Below are 15,411 nucleotides of genomic sequence, written 5' to 3' on the forward strand. Positions count from 1 at the left end.
ACTGAATGAATTTAGGAATGCACAATGAAAGCTGGGGATCAAAGTTTCATGAATTCTTTGGTGACAGTCGACAGACCACCAATCATGTAACAGGCTAGCCTGTGCCGCTGGATTCTGCTCGAGTTGACGTAAACACCTTACGTAGAACATTACTACTCTGTGGGGAGCGTGGTGGGGGGGGGATGGGGGGTTATTGGGTAACCGATATCTCTCTCGAATGAACGTCCATTTCTTTTGGCCTTGGTCTCTTTCGGGTGGATTGAGTTGAGTTTTGGATGAATTTAGCTGTAACTCTCCAGTAATTTTTATTTGAATCGAAAGTTTGTGGTGAAATATTATTTCAAGAATGGCAGATTCAAAGCCCAGTTTATTCTCCTATTCCACGTTGGTTCATGCAATTGCAGGTGCAACGGTAAGAACTGCATTCGAAGAGTTTGATTCAGTTTTATAAAATTTGGATTCCGTCAAATTGAGGTTTATTTCAACCTGTTCCCTAGAAGCTAAGGTCGATATTGTCAGTTCATCATAATTTTTCTGTCTCCGTTTTTCTGTCTCCGCAACTTATTTTCATATGGCTAGTTGGGTTGTAACTGCAAAACACTGCAATTCTAAAAAGATGAGAATTCATTGGTGTGGTGTGCAGGGTGTATTTGGAATGGATTGGTGGGGCCGGGGGTCTTACATGGTATTATGCTTAATTGCTGTCCTGGTACAGCCTTGTGAAATTAAATGAAACATGCCAGGGCTGCCAATGAATAGTTTTAGTTAAACTGCACTTTTTATTATGAGTGCTCCTTTCTAAATTCTGTTATTAAAGATATGCCCATATTTCTGCGGAAGCTGATAAAGTTTCACAATAGATTTTACGAGCCACCAGGACTATAAGCAAGTCTTAAATGTGGCCAAACTTGAGTTTGTTAATGGTACCCACATTGATGGGAAACTATAGTAACCTATGTTTGTATAATTAAGTCTACTTCACAGTTCAGTCAGGTTTTCTTTCCTGTTGCATGAGATGAGAGGATAGGAATGTTTGACAGGCACCAAGTGGTGTGGCAGATTGATGGTATGTCTGGGGGTCTGCTCACCTGGTTTACTACTCACCTGGTCAGTAAACCACCAGGTGGAACTGCAGGGTGGTCCTGCAAGGTGTGCAGGCATACTAATTGCTCTGTTGTGTAGATATCATCATGGAGAATCAGGCTGTGTATTGGCAAGCAGCACTTCAGTTGTGAATGGTGCTTCTTTTTCACAGGGCAGCTCAGTGGCCATGTCACTGACATATCCTCTGGACACTGTCAGGACCAGACTTCAGTGTAAGTCTCATACATCCATCTGGATCTGTGCCTAATTGATCCTCAGGCATTTGATTGAATTTAATGACGGTGCTTTTATTTTTCTTTAGTATGTCAAATAAGTTAAGTGCATTTTTGGCATATTATTGATCATTTTCACATCCATGTTGTGAATAATCCATCACCCCAGCTATGGCCTATTATACCATCCATGATCATTGAACTGAGCACTACTATAGCATGCTAGGTGCTGGTCTCTGTAAGCTCTGACTGACACCTGGTCTGGTGTCTGTAAGCTCTGACTGATACCCAGTCTGGTCTCTGTAAGCTCTGACTGACACCCATTCTGGTGTCTGTAAGCTCTGACTGACACCCAGTCTGGTGTCTGTAAGCTCTGACCGATACCCGGTCTGGTGTCTGGGCAGTGGAGGAGGGTCGGCGCGCCGACTCGACGCTGGCCGTGCTGGCCCAGCTGGTCAGCCAGGAGGGCGTCCCCACCCTGTACCGCGGCATGGGTCCCGTGCTCGAGTCGCTCTTCTGCTCCAACTTTGTCTACTTCTACACGTTCCACGGCCTGAAGCGGCTGGTGGTCGGGGAGCACAGCGCGCCCAAGGATCTGCTGATGGCCATGACGGCAGGTGGGTGGTGCGGCGGTCGACAGGCGGAGCTCTCGGGCTCCCCCACATCCAATAGGACGGGGTCGTGCTATAATGACTCAGAGGCGATTGAACCGCCCATGACATAACACACCGTCATCCAGACATCCCTCTACTGTCTTCCAACGAAAGTGTCTAAGAACAGTGTCGTTTAACACTTTCGTCATTACTTTACCCCACTGATGCAGGGTTCCCGCTGTGGCAGGACCTACGTTCCCTTTTTCTGACACACAACGTTCCCACAGCGGCGCTGTCCACTGCACCGTAAGTACCGCAACTGTCGAGATCGGCCATACGGCGTCCCACCACGGATTAGTATGTGACTACTGTATTCCTGCTGTTCGGACGGTTCAGTATCCTCTGTAAATTGACTCCCCTCCCTCCCGTGCCGCGCCGCAGGCTGCATCAACGTGCTGCTGACCAACCCGCTGTGGGTGGCCAACACGCGGATGAAGATGGAAGGAGTGGCCGAGCTGAGGAGCCGCGCCGGCGACAAACGGGAGTCGCAGGAGCGACCCCAGTCCCGGCGCTACACCAGCCTCCTCGGTGAGACTCAAAGCACGCAGCAAGTGGCGCGAGTGACCACTGACGAACATCGGAGTCTTTTCTTTGTGGTCTGCCGTTTTTGTTGTGTTCCCCGCCTCATTAGTTGCTATACTAGCGTTAATTATGTGTTACCCTGTCGCTCAGACGCGGTACGACGGATCGGCTGTGAGGAGGGGACGGCCGCCCTCTACAACGGCCTGGTACCCTCCCTGCTGCTTACCTCCAACCCGGCCGTCCACTTCGTGGCCTACGAGGCGTCCAAACGCTACCTGGAGGTGAGCGCTGACGGCAGACGGCCGAGGGATGCTGTGTAGAGCCGTGCGAGCGGCTGGGGTCGCCAGTGCTCCTGCGGGAGGCGATGACGGAAAGGTTTCGTCGGTTATCCGTTGAACTTCGGGCATGGATGGTGATTTAACGGATCGATGCACGTTTTTCATCATGCTTTTATCACGGAATAAACCGGTGGAGATTGTACGAATGTTCCAGGCGAGTGTAACCGTATTCCTTTAGCCCACCCACAGCGGCTGCACCCGGGGGTGCCGTTGTCGGTCACCCAGGTGTATCCCAGAGGGGTGTGACTGTACCCCCACCCCACCCACAGCGGCTGCACCCGGGGGTGCCGCTGTCGGTCACCCAGGTATTCCTGTGCGGTGCAGCGGCCAAGGCGCTGGCCACTCTGGTCACGTACCCGCTGCAGGCCGTCCAGGCTCAGCTCAGGGTGAGTGAATGACGCTGCCGCATTTTAGTGGCGTATCAAACATTAGCTTTCAACACAGTGTATTGCTAACTTATTTAGTCACATAACCCCGAAACATACCTACAAGCCTTATGAAAGGATAGTCAGTCAACGTGGGACGTATCGCTCAAACTAATGCTCGCGTTCACATTCGTATTTGCAGCTACATTGGCATCGGTCGTAGCCAATTCTGCGGGCCGTTATCGTACGTTGGTAGTCCCGTGCCGCGATACACAGCAGTCGGTACCTGGACTGTCCCAGATACTCTGAGATAGCGGGACACTCCGGAGCCTGGAGAGATTGGCGGCGCGGCGGCAGGCCGGTCGTGTAGATAAGGCCACAGTGACCGGTGGACTGTATGACTCGGAGATGGTCGGCAAAGCAGACTCACCGCCAACTAAGTGGATTCAGTATCCACCTATACTGTCTTTATCGTCTTTCCGTTTTTTTTTTTTTCAATCCAGTTGGCTCGTTTATACAGTAAATGTTAATGGACCATGCTTTACGTAATCTGTGCTATGCTTACTAATCTCTCAGTGAGAACGCATTGAGACATTAGTGCGGATCAATAACCATATTTATATTTATTTTAAAAAGCCATAAAGTTAAACATCTTCCAGAGAACGAATTCGGCTGCCCAGAGCCCAAAGAAAAGTGCGGATCGCTTCAAAGAGTTGTCCGTTCTTTGAACCCCTAAAATTTGGCAAAGTCCTTCCTTATCATTATTATTTGTTTAACTAGGACGAAAAGACTGGCAACTTAGACTAGAAGACCCAACTCCTTCCTGCAGTAACCGCCGGGTCCTTTCGTTTCCATTTCCTGCACCTGTCATCAGTACGTTCCGTTGCGCCTGTCCTTCCGCCGGGCGCGCCGTCGCCGAGGTCGCCGGTCGGCACCACACCTTAGTCCCGTCCCCGGTCCGCCCGAATCCCCAGCACGTGGAGGACAGGTCAGTCGCACCGCTGCTCTGGTTAGTCTCCAGTGGTGGCCGTCTAAACGGAGCAGGCACCCTTGGTGTAACGGTGGTGAAAATGACAGATTCCTTTTGCATGGTCCCCGATAGGCCTTCTAATGAAAAGTCCTAAAGTCCTGATTGGTGTGCTTTCACGTGTTTTGGCTGTTCTGGCAGCAGGCAGAGATCTTATTACCCCGGTTGAACAATACACTGCGTTGCTGATCGGATTTCTAGGGTACGACCGGGGTCTGGGTATGTTTTGTTTGAGTCTTCTCGTGGGTGTGTTGTTGAGGGATCATCACGTGCTGGTGTTTTCTCCAGGCGGGAGGGATGGTGAGGAGCGACGGCCGGCGGGAGCTGCGCATCCTCCGCATCCTGGCGCTGCTCTTCAGGTGAGCCGACACTTCGGACCGTCGACCGTGTAGCCTAGGGGCACAGTGCTGTAATATCGAGAACGCTAATGTATTAAAATTAAAATTGATACGAAAACTGTAGCGTGTACGTTGGTTGGGTCGGGATACCGCGTCACGTTCACAGCCTTTTCTTCGACCCATGCTTATCGTTCGACCATTTACTGAGTTACGGTTGTCGGCTGTGCGCACACCCTCCCGTGCCCACCTCCGTAATAACCTCTGCGAGTGTGCGTCCGTCTCTGTCTGTCGACAGACGCGGCGGTCTGGCCGGCGGCGTGTACAAGGGCCTGGAGGCCAAGATGCTGCAGACGGTGCTGACCGCAGCGCTCATGTTCGTCCTCTACGAGAAGATCGCCCAGTTTGTGTTCCTGCTGCTCCTGGGGCGGCGCCGGTAGGGCAACAGACAGGGGACTTGGTAGGCAAATGTGCCATTTTTACAGAGCTCCAATTATTATTGTGCGTCGGTCCAATAGTTGTTACATTGTTTTATCAGACTTTTCCGTTCATATCATTACAAGAGCAACGGGTTGTTCACTTAGATTGAAGACCCGTGGTTATTTGAGTGATAAGGTACACATTTTTCAAAATATTGATATTCAATGTCGAGTTCAATGCTTTAATCTTTTTTGCAACGCACACATGAATAGCAACATGTCAAAAACATCCGGTTGTTTACGTACTTCATGTTCCTCATTTGTATGATTGTTTATTTTTTTTCCTTTGACACGGTTACATTAAGTTCCCGTCTCTGGACTGGATTGTAGGGATATTGCTCAATGCTCAATCAATCACTGCACTTTGGCGTTTTCACGCCGATGTATCCTCTCGCCATCTCGCAGGCCGCTATCTTGTAGCGCAATGTTATGCCACCGATCACCTGCCTCTTATCTAATCCAACTTCGATACGTTCACTACAGATATGAGCACAATTATGTCTGATCAAAAGAGCTTGCTGTCCGATGACCAGTCTCTTCTTAGTCAGTGAGGGAGGGTGTCTTTAGCAGGCCCTCGCTGATCAGTCAATATTCTGTGATTATACATAAGGGCACCGAGCAGCAGACTCGACAGGCAAGACATGGCCGCGGCTGGCGTTACACCGGGCCGGGACGGTAGCTAGTGTATAGACGGCGGGGTGGTTTTGAATCAGAGCTGGCTCTGGGGCGCAGTTACGCTTGTATTCCAGTGAATAAATGGTGAAATATTAGTGCGTCGTTTTCCTGCCTAGTTATTCACGTCCGGGTGTCCCAGCCTGAAAAACCCTACCCCGGTCACCATGTCTCGTGAAGCTGATTTCACCTTATGAAGGTGTGGTAAAATATGTCGTGGTGTGCTATGGAACACGCAGCACAAAGTAATTGTTGATAATGCATCTGACATTTCATACTGAGCAATTTAATGTGACAAGATTCATTTACTGCGATAGTGGGTATACGAATAACTATCATTTGTCGTGTCTGACCACTATGTAGTTAGTGGTGACCCACTCCTGACATGCGTTCCCCTAGTCCTAAAACATAGCTAACATTTATGTGCCTGAACCGTGAACTTGACTGGTAGAAGCCAGCACATTGTCCGAATGCCACACCTAATGAATAGAATATTCACTGGCACTGATCTCAGGCAACGGCCGTACCATGTAGCGCCCAATATACCTTATATACCCCACGGATCGCCAGTTATCGCACGCGCCACACCGGCCGCCCCTCCCTACAGTTACCGTGCAGTGTGATAAGACACGGCACCAGCTGAGCCACGTTCGACCAGGGTGAAAGGCGTGAAAATGAGGCTGACTTCTGGCTGGGTCGGGTCCACGCTGACTCGCTAAAACGCGGCCGGCTCAGTCGTATCGTTTGTTTATAAACCATTTGATTATGCCGTTTCGGCGTTTTGTCGACTGCGTACGTGTCAAACCGAGAATGTCATTCCCGTCAGCCATTCCACCACAAACACGCTGGTTCCGATAACGAATGAATACTTGTATGTACACCGCCGGTATGAGTGATGACATGCTGCAGCATGGGCCGATGAACTGTGGGTATGAGGGGTGACGTCGGCGCCGGCTCGGTTGGCCACCGGACGGCGCCGGCCCTCCGTCTGTGCGCGGTGCGCCTCGCGGGGCACTGAGGGCGCGCACCGTCCCTGCCCGCCGGCTGACTGGGGCCGGGGCACCGCGCCGGCAATGGCCATCACTCCGTACCCCGGGCCGCTGCCGGCGGGGTACGGGGACTGTCCGGCGGCGCGCTGCGGTCAGACGGCAGCGCTCGCACGGACTCACATCGACTGACTGACGCCGATATCCCCACGCTCTCGCGCACGCCGTTGCTCCCCGCGTCCAGCCGCCGCTGTTTAGGTACTGTTCCGCTCCGCCGGCGGCGCTACTGCGCCTGCACCTGGTCGCCGAGCACCCTGATCTCGAGCCGCTCGCCGTTCTCGTCCACCAGGTAGCCCTTGCCGTTCATCACCTGCTCCAGCACCTCCTGCGGCAGGCTGATGTGCTCCGAGCCGTCCACCGTTCCCACAGTGGCCTGTGGTGTGCTGCGCTCCGCGCCGCCGCCACCACCACCGCCGCCGCCGCCGCCGGCACCGCCGGCACCCGACACCACTGCCTCCACGGCGGCGTCCACAGCCGCGCCCGGGTCCACGGCGGCCCGCTTCCTCTTCCTGCCCCGGCCGCGGCCGGCCACCGGCGTGACGGGCGCCGCGGCGGCCACCAGCTCCGCCTGGTCCAGACTCCAGTCCATTGTCGCGCCGCGCGTCCTGTACAGGGGCAGAGGGGAGGGGCACGGGTTACTAGCGGTAGGTGAGCGGCACGGCCAGGGCCGACCACTGCAGACTGCTGTGAAATGCTACCTAATTCTTATCACCATTACAGTAGGTAACTGAAATTCGGCACCACAAAGCACAACCAGAAAAAAAATCGTCAGCATCCATTCTTTTCGCCACCGCCACTTACTTTTCCTCGAGCTCCTTGGCGGAGAGCAGCGGCAGGCCCTGTCCCACGACGAAGGCGTAGTTGCTGGAGCCGACCTCGCTAAGCAGCTCGCCACACTCGAGGACGGCCTCGTCGCTGGCCGTCAGCGCCTTACGCTTATCCTGCGCCGTGCCAGACACGTTTGGTCAGAATCAGGGCATTGGTAGCGTTGGCGGGGCGTGTGGGAGTTATCCACACTGAACAGATCCGTATGGCGATGCTAAGGTCTCGTATGAACACATTGCTAAACAGATAGGCAATTGGCAATACAGTGGTCCCGTGGGTTCGTGTAGCTGAACGGTTTACAGCGCATAGACAAATCAATACACTGATGACAGACAAGGATCGCCGAGGCCAACAGGGTTCGGTGGGGGGCAGCGCTCTGACCTTGTCCAGCAGGCTGATGAGGACGCTGGGCGAGTTGCCCAGGATGCTGGCCTCCAGTTCCTTCAGCTTCTTCTCCAGCACGACGCCCTCGTTCTTCAGCCGGTTGATCTTGCCCTTGTCCTTCTGGGCCTCGACGCTGAAGTAGTCGACGGCGCGGCGCAGCTCGGCACCCTGTCACCGCAGACACACCCGGTCATACAGAGATACGACGGGGACAACCGACAAAGCATAGACTGGGGACACATTCGATCACACCTAGACAGGAAGAGCATGGCCACAACCCTACTGGCGGGAGTGCACCGCGGTAATCACTGGCGAACGTCCACTGTGCCAGAGTCCTGCAGCTGATGGTGACGTCACGTTTAAAACATTAACCCGCGCATGACTGGGGGGGAGGGGGGCTCTACAGAGCCCCCTCCCGTTTTTCAGCAATATTTTCTAAACCGTTTGACGGATCAACACGAAACTTGCGGTACCCTCAGAGGCATCAATTAAGCACCTTGTGAAAAATTTCAACTTTCTAGCTACCATAGTTTGGCCGGAAATGACGTCAGAGTGACGTCATGTCGGCCGATTTTCATGCAAAATACTGAATTACGGCAAACGCTCTCAAGAGCTGTTTTAAAGCTAGATCCATTTTCTTTGCATGAGTTGACTGCAAATACAAGTAGCTATCAAACTACTATCTCGAATTTTCGAATTTGTGAAAATTTTGAAAAATATGTATTTACAATTACAAAAATATTTTTTTTTATTTTTTTTTCAAAAAGTTTTTGACTTTTCGCAAAAACCGGAATATATGTGATAGAGCACACACTGATGAACCACCTTTGCAAGTTTTATCCCAATGTCTTCAAAAATAGCCAAGTTATTCGCATTATTGTCAAAATTTTACAATTTTATGTTTTTTCAAATTCATTTTTCAGTACGTTTTTGACGTCCTACAGCAATATAAATGGCACCATCGTGTTCCTGAGCTCAAACTGCATCTGATAGGCACCTTTTTTGTTGAAAAATTTCATTTTCAAAATTTGACCTTTTCTGACCTGAAAGTGACCTGACCTCCGGTAAATTCAGCTGACAATGACCTCAAATGACACAGACGACACTATTTTCAAAATCTACGAGTAAAATGGACCATAAGATATGCGTCACGTGACCGATACATGATATACAATTTTCGTGACCTAGGATGACCTGGTCTTAACCTTAAAAATTCAAATGAAAGTTCGGTACCCTCAGGGTATCTAAGGCATCCGTAAAGGAGTGCGTAAACAAAAAATGAGCCTGATCGGACCGGCGGTCCGGCGGTCAGAGCCTAAATTGTGGACTAGCAAAAATGTCGATAATTTTTACTTTGACCTGACCTGTGACGTCATCGGTGACCTCGAGGTCAATGAAAACAGGCTTCGCTCGACAGTTTTTCCAGGGCTATCAGACGCCGTTTGAATTTTCACGATCGGCGCGGTAGTTTCGGAGATAGGAGGGGGGGGGGCTCTGGAGAGCCCCCCCCCCCAGTCACTCGCGTTATGGAAAATACCCCAGTCATGCGCGGGTTAAAGAAGTGAGGGGATTTGGTCAGAACACAGCCAAGTGATATAGGACCTTGCCAAATGCCGAATGATATGTGTCAGCGGTACGAAAGAGGGCACCATGATGTTCCACCAGCTCTGTTCCACACTCACCACGTTCTGCAGGTCGCGCAGCTTGGCCTGCAGGATGACGATGTCGCGGCTCGACTTGGGGTTCTTCACCTGGGTGTTGATGTTCACCAGCCGGGCCGAGCCGAACGCTGCAACAGCACCAGTCACATGACGACACAGCCGTCAACCGTTCCCTCCCTTTCAAGACACCTGATAAAAGCGACTGTCGATAGATAAGAGTTGGGCAATGATCAACAGTACTAAGCATGAGTTGTTACATTGGCCAACAATACAAATGGAAATTGGAAACGAACATTTCCCACGCGATGGCATCAACTCACCGTCTTTATTTTGATCTTGCATTGCGAAGATAGCGATAGAACTAGCGATAGAGCTATACACCTCTAATGACACACACCAAGCACACCCACGCAAAAAAATATCGTCTCCCACCCCACTCCTTCCTGGAAAACCCCTTGGGAAAACCGACCACCATCAGGTTCAGGTGACCTTGATCGGTGATAGCCTTTTGTTAACATCTTCTGCGTCAAAGCGGAAACGTCGACAGGCTGCACGTGGACTAATATCGCAAAGCACCTCGGTGAAGTAGACCCCGTTTTCACATCAGCGGTCAGCACAATGGCGACAAGCACAAGACAAAACCGAGTCCCATTACAAAGTGCAGAATCTTACAGCATAAAGTCTTTTTGGCAATAAAAGACTATATTAGAGCGCATTGCTTACTATTTTTGCTTTTCAAAATTACAATTTTGCCGCTGCGAACGTAAAAGTTGGCCGTGCACGTGCGCGCGTTCCAACCAAGACCCCGACTGACCTGCGCAGAGACCCCGACATCGAAGACCGTATGTTAAACGGACCCTGCAGTTGCGGCTAAAGAAAATCATGTAACAAGCCAGGCAGCTTTCTCATTTACTAGAAGCAACACCCGACCGGTGACCGCGGTACTACCTCGGAGCCAACGTCCCTCACCAGCTGTTACCCTGCTCCCCGTCCCTCGGCAGTTACTCACGGTTGGTGGGCAGGTTGGCCGGCTGCGTCTGCGCCCGCGGAGTTTGCGGTTTGCGCGGCTTCATGGGCACGGAGCCGTCGCTGAGGGTCGGGTCGTAGTCGGGGTCATCCGAGTCATCCACCGGCGCTGGCGTCTGACCGGGCAGCGTGGCCTGGCGCGAGCCGGTCAGCGCGGCGCGCAGGACCGGCGGACCTGGCGCACAGTGGGTGGGTCGGTGTCAGGGAGACGGTGGGGCCGCGGGCGGGAGCAGAGTTGAGGGGTGGGGCTGACGTGAAGCATTAGCGATATCTATAGACACGTAATCTACTTTGCGATCAAAGCAAATAACTTATCGTAAGGTAGGATGTAAATGAAATTAACACGCTAACCACCCGGGTAGGCGGGAAACAATATCATCAACTGCACAATTTGCGATCTCAGCTGTCATCTAACGCTTTACCATTAACCTGAGTGAAGGATAGAGGACTGCAGAGAGCACCCGACTCACCGACGGAGGCCGATTTGGGCAGCAGCGGTCGGCCGCGGCCGCGCGGAGTGTCGCCCAGCGCCGAGCCGCCCACCTTCGAGGACGGCGTCACCGGCGTCGGCGGGCCCGGCAGCGCGTCGTACTTGGATTTGCCCTGTTTGCCGTGGGTGCTCTGCCGGGGCGATTTACGAATAAGCTACGAATAGCGATTTACGAATAAGCTAATCAGAGACACTTGTTATTGTATGAGCCGCGTCATATTTGAGAGCAAATACCTATATTTGCTGCCAAATTTCCCCCACATTGACATGAAGTAAATCCTTCATTACGTCACAGATCCGATCTAAATGACGTCACGATGAAATATAAAAGTCGCAATATCTCAAAAAGTATACAATGAAAACGCGTAAAAACTTGCAGAATTCGTCACAATATCATGAGTAACATTTCAGAATCCTAAATGGTACTTTTTTGAAGGTGAGATAGTCCCTTTAAGATGATAACCTGCATTCGAATGGACAATTTGGAATTTGGATACTAACCCCTTAGCAGACTTGACTGCATTTAAGTCACACCATAAAATCAATGCCTACAGAAACAACCATTCACATCCCGACAGTAATATCATATCAGAGCCCAGAGATCAGATTGGCAGGACGGTCCTTTCATCCGACCAGTGACCCCTGTCGCTGGCCCGACACCCACCGGCACGATGTCTCCCTGCGCCTCGGCCCTCAGCCGAGTCTCCACCCACGAGATAGCGGTACGCCGGGCGGTGCGCAGGCGCGGCACGTGCTCGTCGGGACCTGCCGGACAGACGAATAGCGAACTGGTGTTAGTGCTGTCGTTTTTACAAAACGTCAGAATACACGACTGACGACACACATACGCATTAATCATTAAAATGTGCTGTGTGTAGGGTAAAAAGATAAATCATTCATCTGTAAAATATGTGACGACAAAATTGTCGCAACAGATTTCGTAGCTAGCACAGTCATTACACCAGCTAAGGATAGCATGACGTGTTTAAAACTCACCATCTCTGTTGCATTTCTCCACCATTTTGGTGAGTGCCTCCTTGATTTTCACCAGTTCCATGAAGGTGAGCACGTTGTAGGATGGCACGGTCTCGGTGACTGCCGGAAGGAAATCAGTCGTTAACTTATCTGTCACCGCTGGCTGAGCCAGACCGGGACGTATTGCGAGTAAACGTGAATAACTTACCAATACACTACCCTGTAAGAATAGCTTAGTATCCATCTTGTTACAGATCAAAAGAAAGGTACACTGAATATAAAGCAGGAGAGGTCACAAATTATTTTTAGGAAAAAAATAGAGCAGTAAGAAATATCCAAAATACAACCACTTCAAGGGGAAAGAAGCGTAATTTAACGATGTGAGCCTGCAAGCGGCTACGCTATCACTTACGGTATGGATACGTCCCCTATTCCCGGACCTACATATGATGGGCCAGTCTCTCTCCCGTTCTCCTGGCCCGGGCCACTCTCGTCCTCACCATTTTCGTCGATCCACTGGAGCACCAGCCGATCACGCACCACGGCCACTCGCAGCTCGCGCTCGGGCAGCAGCAGCACCTCGATCGGGCCGTTCAGCTTATTGACCGGCCGGCCCGCCTGCAGATGAACCACCCCGGGCGAGGGCTGGATCTGGATCTGCCCACGACCACGGCCCCGCCCGCGGCTGCCGCGCCCCCTGCCGCGCGCCCGGCCTCGGCCCGGGGTGGCCGGCGCCCGTCCGCGGCCCACCGGCGAGCCGCGGCCGCGGCTGGGCGCCACGCCCGGAGTGGTGGCCACGCGCACACCGCGGCCGCGCGCGCGCCGGTCCACCGAGGTGGTCTTGTAGGGCCGGCCGTAGCCGGTGTGGTCCTCGGCGCGCGGCGTGCTGAACGTCTCCGAGATGGTCCAGGCCGGGTCGCCGTCGGCCGGCTCCTCCTCCAGCTCGTGTTCCTCCACCTCCAGTTTGACAAAGTCGGTGACGATCTCCGCCCGCGGGCCCGTGCCGTCGCCGTCCACCCTGAGCAGTCAGACAGAATGTGGTGTCAAATAAGATCAACTCACGAATCTCAGACTAACCTAAACTTACCGAGCATCTACAGTTATTCATCCGAGCACAAGAAAAATGACAGTGACAAACATGGTACATGTGGCAACATAATACAAACAAACAATAATCATTGACACGATCACGTCAGTACGGCGACCAAGTGAAAAGTACGGAACTACGTCATCTGACCAGTGACCACCCGTTTCTTGTCGGCGGTAGCGCCCGGAGCGGCCGTCTGTACCTCCGTCCGTCACTGACCTGCCGAGCGCGCGGCGCTGCTCCGAGGTGATGGCCGACACCTGCACACTGTCCGGGTCCTCCAGCACGTCGTCACAGCGGCGCAGCACGGGCCGTAACGCCTGGCTCAGCGCCGTCTCCACCAGCCCGAACTCGTCACGCTCGTCCTCACTGTCCGACACGTCCAGTACGACACGGTCCAGGTCGGGCATGGCCGCTGAGGCGCCGCTCGGGCCCGCCGCCGGCTCGTCCACCTCCATGGCCTCAGCAGTGCTCGCAGACTTCACTGGTGGAGGAAATAACAGATGTGTGATCTGTCAGCTTCACTGGTGGAGGAAATAACAGGACAGGTGTGATCTGTCAGCTTCACTGGTGGAGGAAATAACAGGAGATGTGTGATCTGTCAGCTTTGCATGGCTAACAGCAGAAACATATATTGTGTGGCTTGTAAGTCATTATGAAGGAAAAATGCAAAAAGTACAAATATCTCTCCATTTTTCATTATGAATGTGATTAAACAAAAAATGCATAAAAACAAAATAAAACAGCCAGTATGAGGTCAAACACATAAACCAATAAGGCACACAGCTATTGCCAAAAGAATCACTTTACCTTCAGATGTAGACATTGATGACACTGCAGTGGAAGATCCTCACTGGATGTAAGCTGGTAACAAAATCCTAGAAAACCAAAAATGAAATAAATATGTTAACTTAAGTAGGTAGATACATATGAAAAGAACACCAACTTCAAAACAGATCAAGAAAACATATAGATGTTTTAAAAGCAAGTCATCATAATTTGCTGTATCAATAGAGTTGGGTCATATTCCACAACAATGCATCATTTGAAAGAACTGACATGAAATGACTGTCCAGTGGCCCTTTTCATGGCATTGTGGCAAATTAAAAGCACAGGACCTGATCTAGACACTGCTGGGGATTGTACCCAAGTGCAATATTGCGCACAGTGTAACTCCTGAAAAACCTAAGCTGTTAAGCAAGCCAGAAGTTCAATTCTTCTAATCAATTGCTTACATTTCATTTTCAATGAAAAAGATCACCAATGAACCCCACTCAGGCAAAGCCAGGTGGTGGTTCTGTGGTGCCACTCATAATGTCATTCAACACAGGCATCACCTACTCCTAGCATCACCGAGAGGTCAAGCCTCAACCAGAAGGTACCACACTCCGCAGCGCAGCAGCATAGCTACCATACCAGCCGTGCCAGCAGGGTGGCCATTTGGGGCAGGTGGCCTGAGGTCATATATTTGATAATTGATGGTGACACAAATTATGGTATTTTTTAATAATATTTCAAACTATTGTAGGTTGTAACTCTAAATTTTAAGACTCTGCAGGCTATTGTTTTTTCATAGTGTTATCTTTTTTGGGAACTCAGTGTAAGTGGTGCACACTGCTAGAAGCACCCAAGGGCTGAACAGCCACCGCCAGCAGTCCGCTGCAGCTTGTCAGCCTCCGGGACTGGACGAGCTCTGAAGTTGGAACCCAAAAGCTTCAAGAATGCTTATCAGAATTTCAACAAACTCTTTGCCATAATGATTAGGTCAAAGCAAATCTTGCAATACCTACCTAATTTCAACAATTTTGCAACCCAAACCGTTGGCCCGAATTGAAATATAAAATCATAAGAGCCTCCCTTGAGTTAGGCAACAAGACACTAAAAACTCAATCTTACAAGCATCAGAATGACTTACATCCAAAACTGTCTCATAAAAATAGCCATTTATATAAACATCCCAATCCAATAAATCCGCCCATCACAGAGCAGAAAATTCAAATAATTGCAATAATTCTACGGCGTTTATAACGCACTCACCGCCAAAATTATCGTGAACTTTCTGACGTTCATAAAGTTGGCTTCAAATTCGGATTCGGATTCCAGCACCACATTCGTGGAAAAAATGACAAAAACGGACCCCTCAGAATCGATTTAAATTAACAGCATAGATAGAGCAGGACATGCTTATTAACTTTCTGTCGTTGTGTCCG

General features: G+C 51.1%; 2 protein-coding genes across 4 annotated transcripts; one reads left to right on the top strand and one right to left on the bottom strand.

Annotated features, from left to right (window-relative positions):
• The first annotated feature begins 165 nt into the window (after positions 1–165).
• On the top strand, positions 166–5,805 carry LOC122363354 (peroxisomal membrane protein PMP34-like). 2 transcript variants are annotated; one of them, XM_043332528.1, is made up of 9 exons: positions 166–412; positions 1,256–1,316; positions 1,721–1,933; positions 2,351–2,497; positions 2,642–2,772; positions 3,099–3,215; positions 4,069–4,182; positions 4,510–4,580; positions 4,855–5,805. In XM_043332528.1, exons 1-9 carry the CDS (start codon positions 347–349, stop codon positions 4,994–4,996), a joined length of 1,062 nt encoding a protein of 353 aa, XP_043188463.1. In that variant the 5' UTR covers positions 166–346; the 3' UTR covers positions 4,997–5,805. The 2 variants fall into 2 exon arrangements, with proteins under 2 accessions (XP_043188463.1, XP_043188464.1); XM_043332529.1 differs by lacking the exon at positions 4,069–4,182 and having other exon boundaries at positions 174–412.
• A 738-nt stretch (positions 5,806–6,543) lies between these two features.
• Positions 6,544–15,263, bottom strand: LOC122363353. Of its 2 annotated transcripts, none has more exons than XM_043332527.1 (12): positions 15,239–15,263; positions 14,012–14,079; positions 13,421–13,685; positions 12,615–13,132; positions 12,136–12,234; positions 11,804–11,904; positions 11,120–11,270; positions 10,633–10,824; positions 9,645–9,751; positions 7,960–8,130; positions 7,555–7,694; positions 6,544–7,358 (listed from the first exon to the last, which is right to left on the bottom strand). In XM_043332527.1, the coding sequence occupies exons 2-12, from the start codon at positions 14,025–14,027 to the stop codon at positions 6,977–6,979; spliced, it is 2,142 nt and encodes a 713-aa protein (XP_043188462.1). In that variant the 5' UTR covers positions 14,028–14,079; positions 15,239–15,263; the 3' UTR covers positions 6,544–6,976. The 2 variants fall into 2 exon arrangements, with proteins under 2 accessions (XP_043188462.1, XP_043188461.1); XM_043332526.1 differs by lacking the exon at positions 15,239–15,263 and adding an exon at positions 15,117–15,210.
• Positions 15,264–15,411: the final 148 nt, after the last annotated feature.

The sequence above is a fragment of the Amphibalanus amphitrite genome, unplaced genomic scaffold (genome assembly GCF_019059575.1).
Source record: "Amphibalanus amphitrite isolate SeventyFive unplaced genomic scaffold, NRLGWU_Aamphi_draft 000617F_arrow, whole genome shotgun sequence".
Taxonomy (NCBI): domain Eukaryota; kingdom Metazoa; phylum Arthropoda; class Thecostraca; order Balanomorpha; family Balanidae; genus Amphibalanus; species Amphibalanus amphitrite.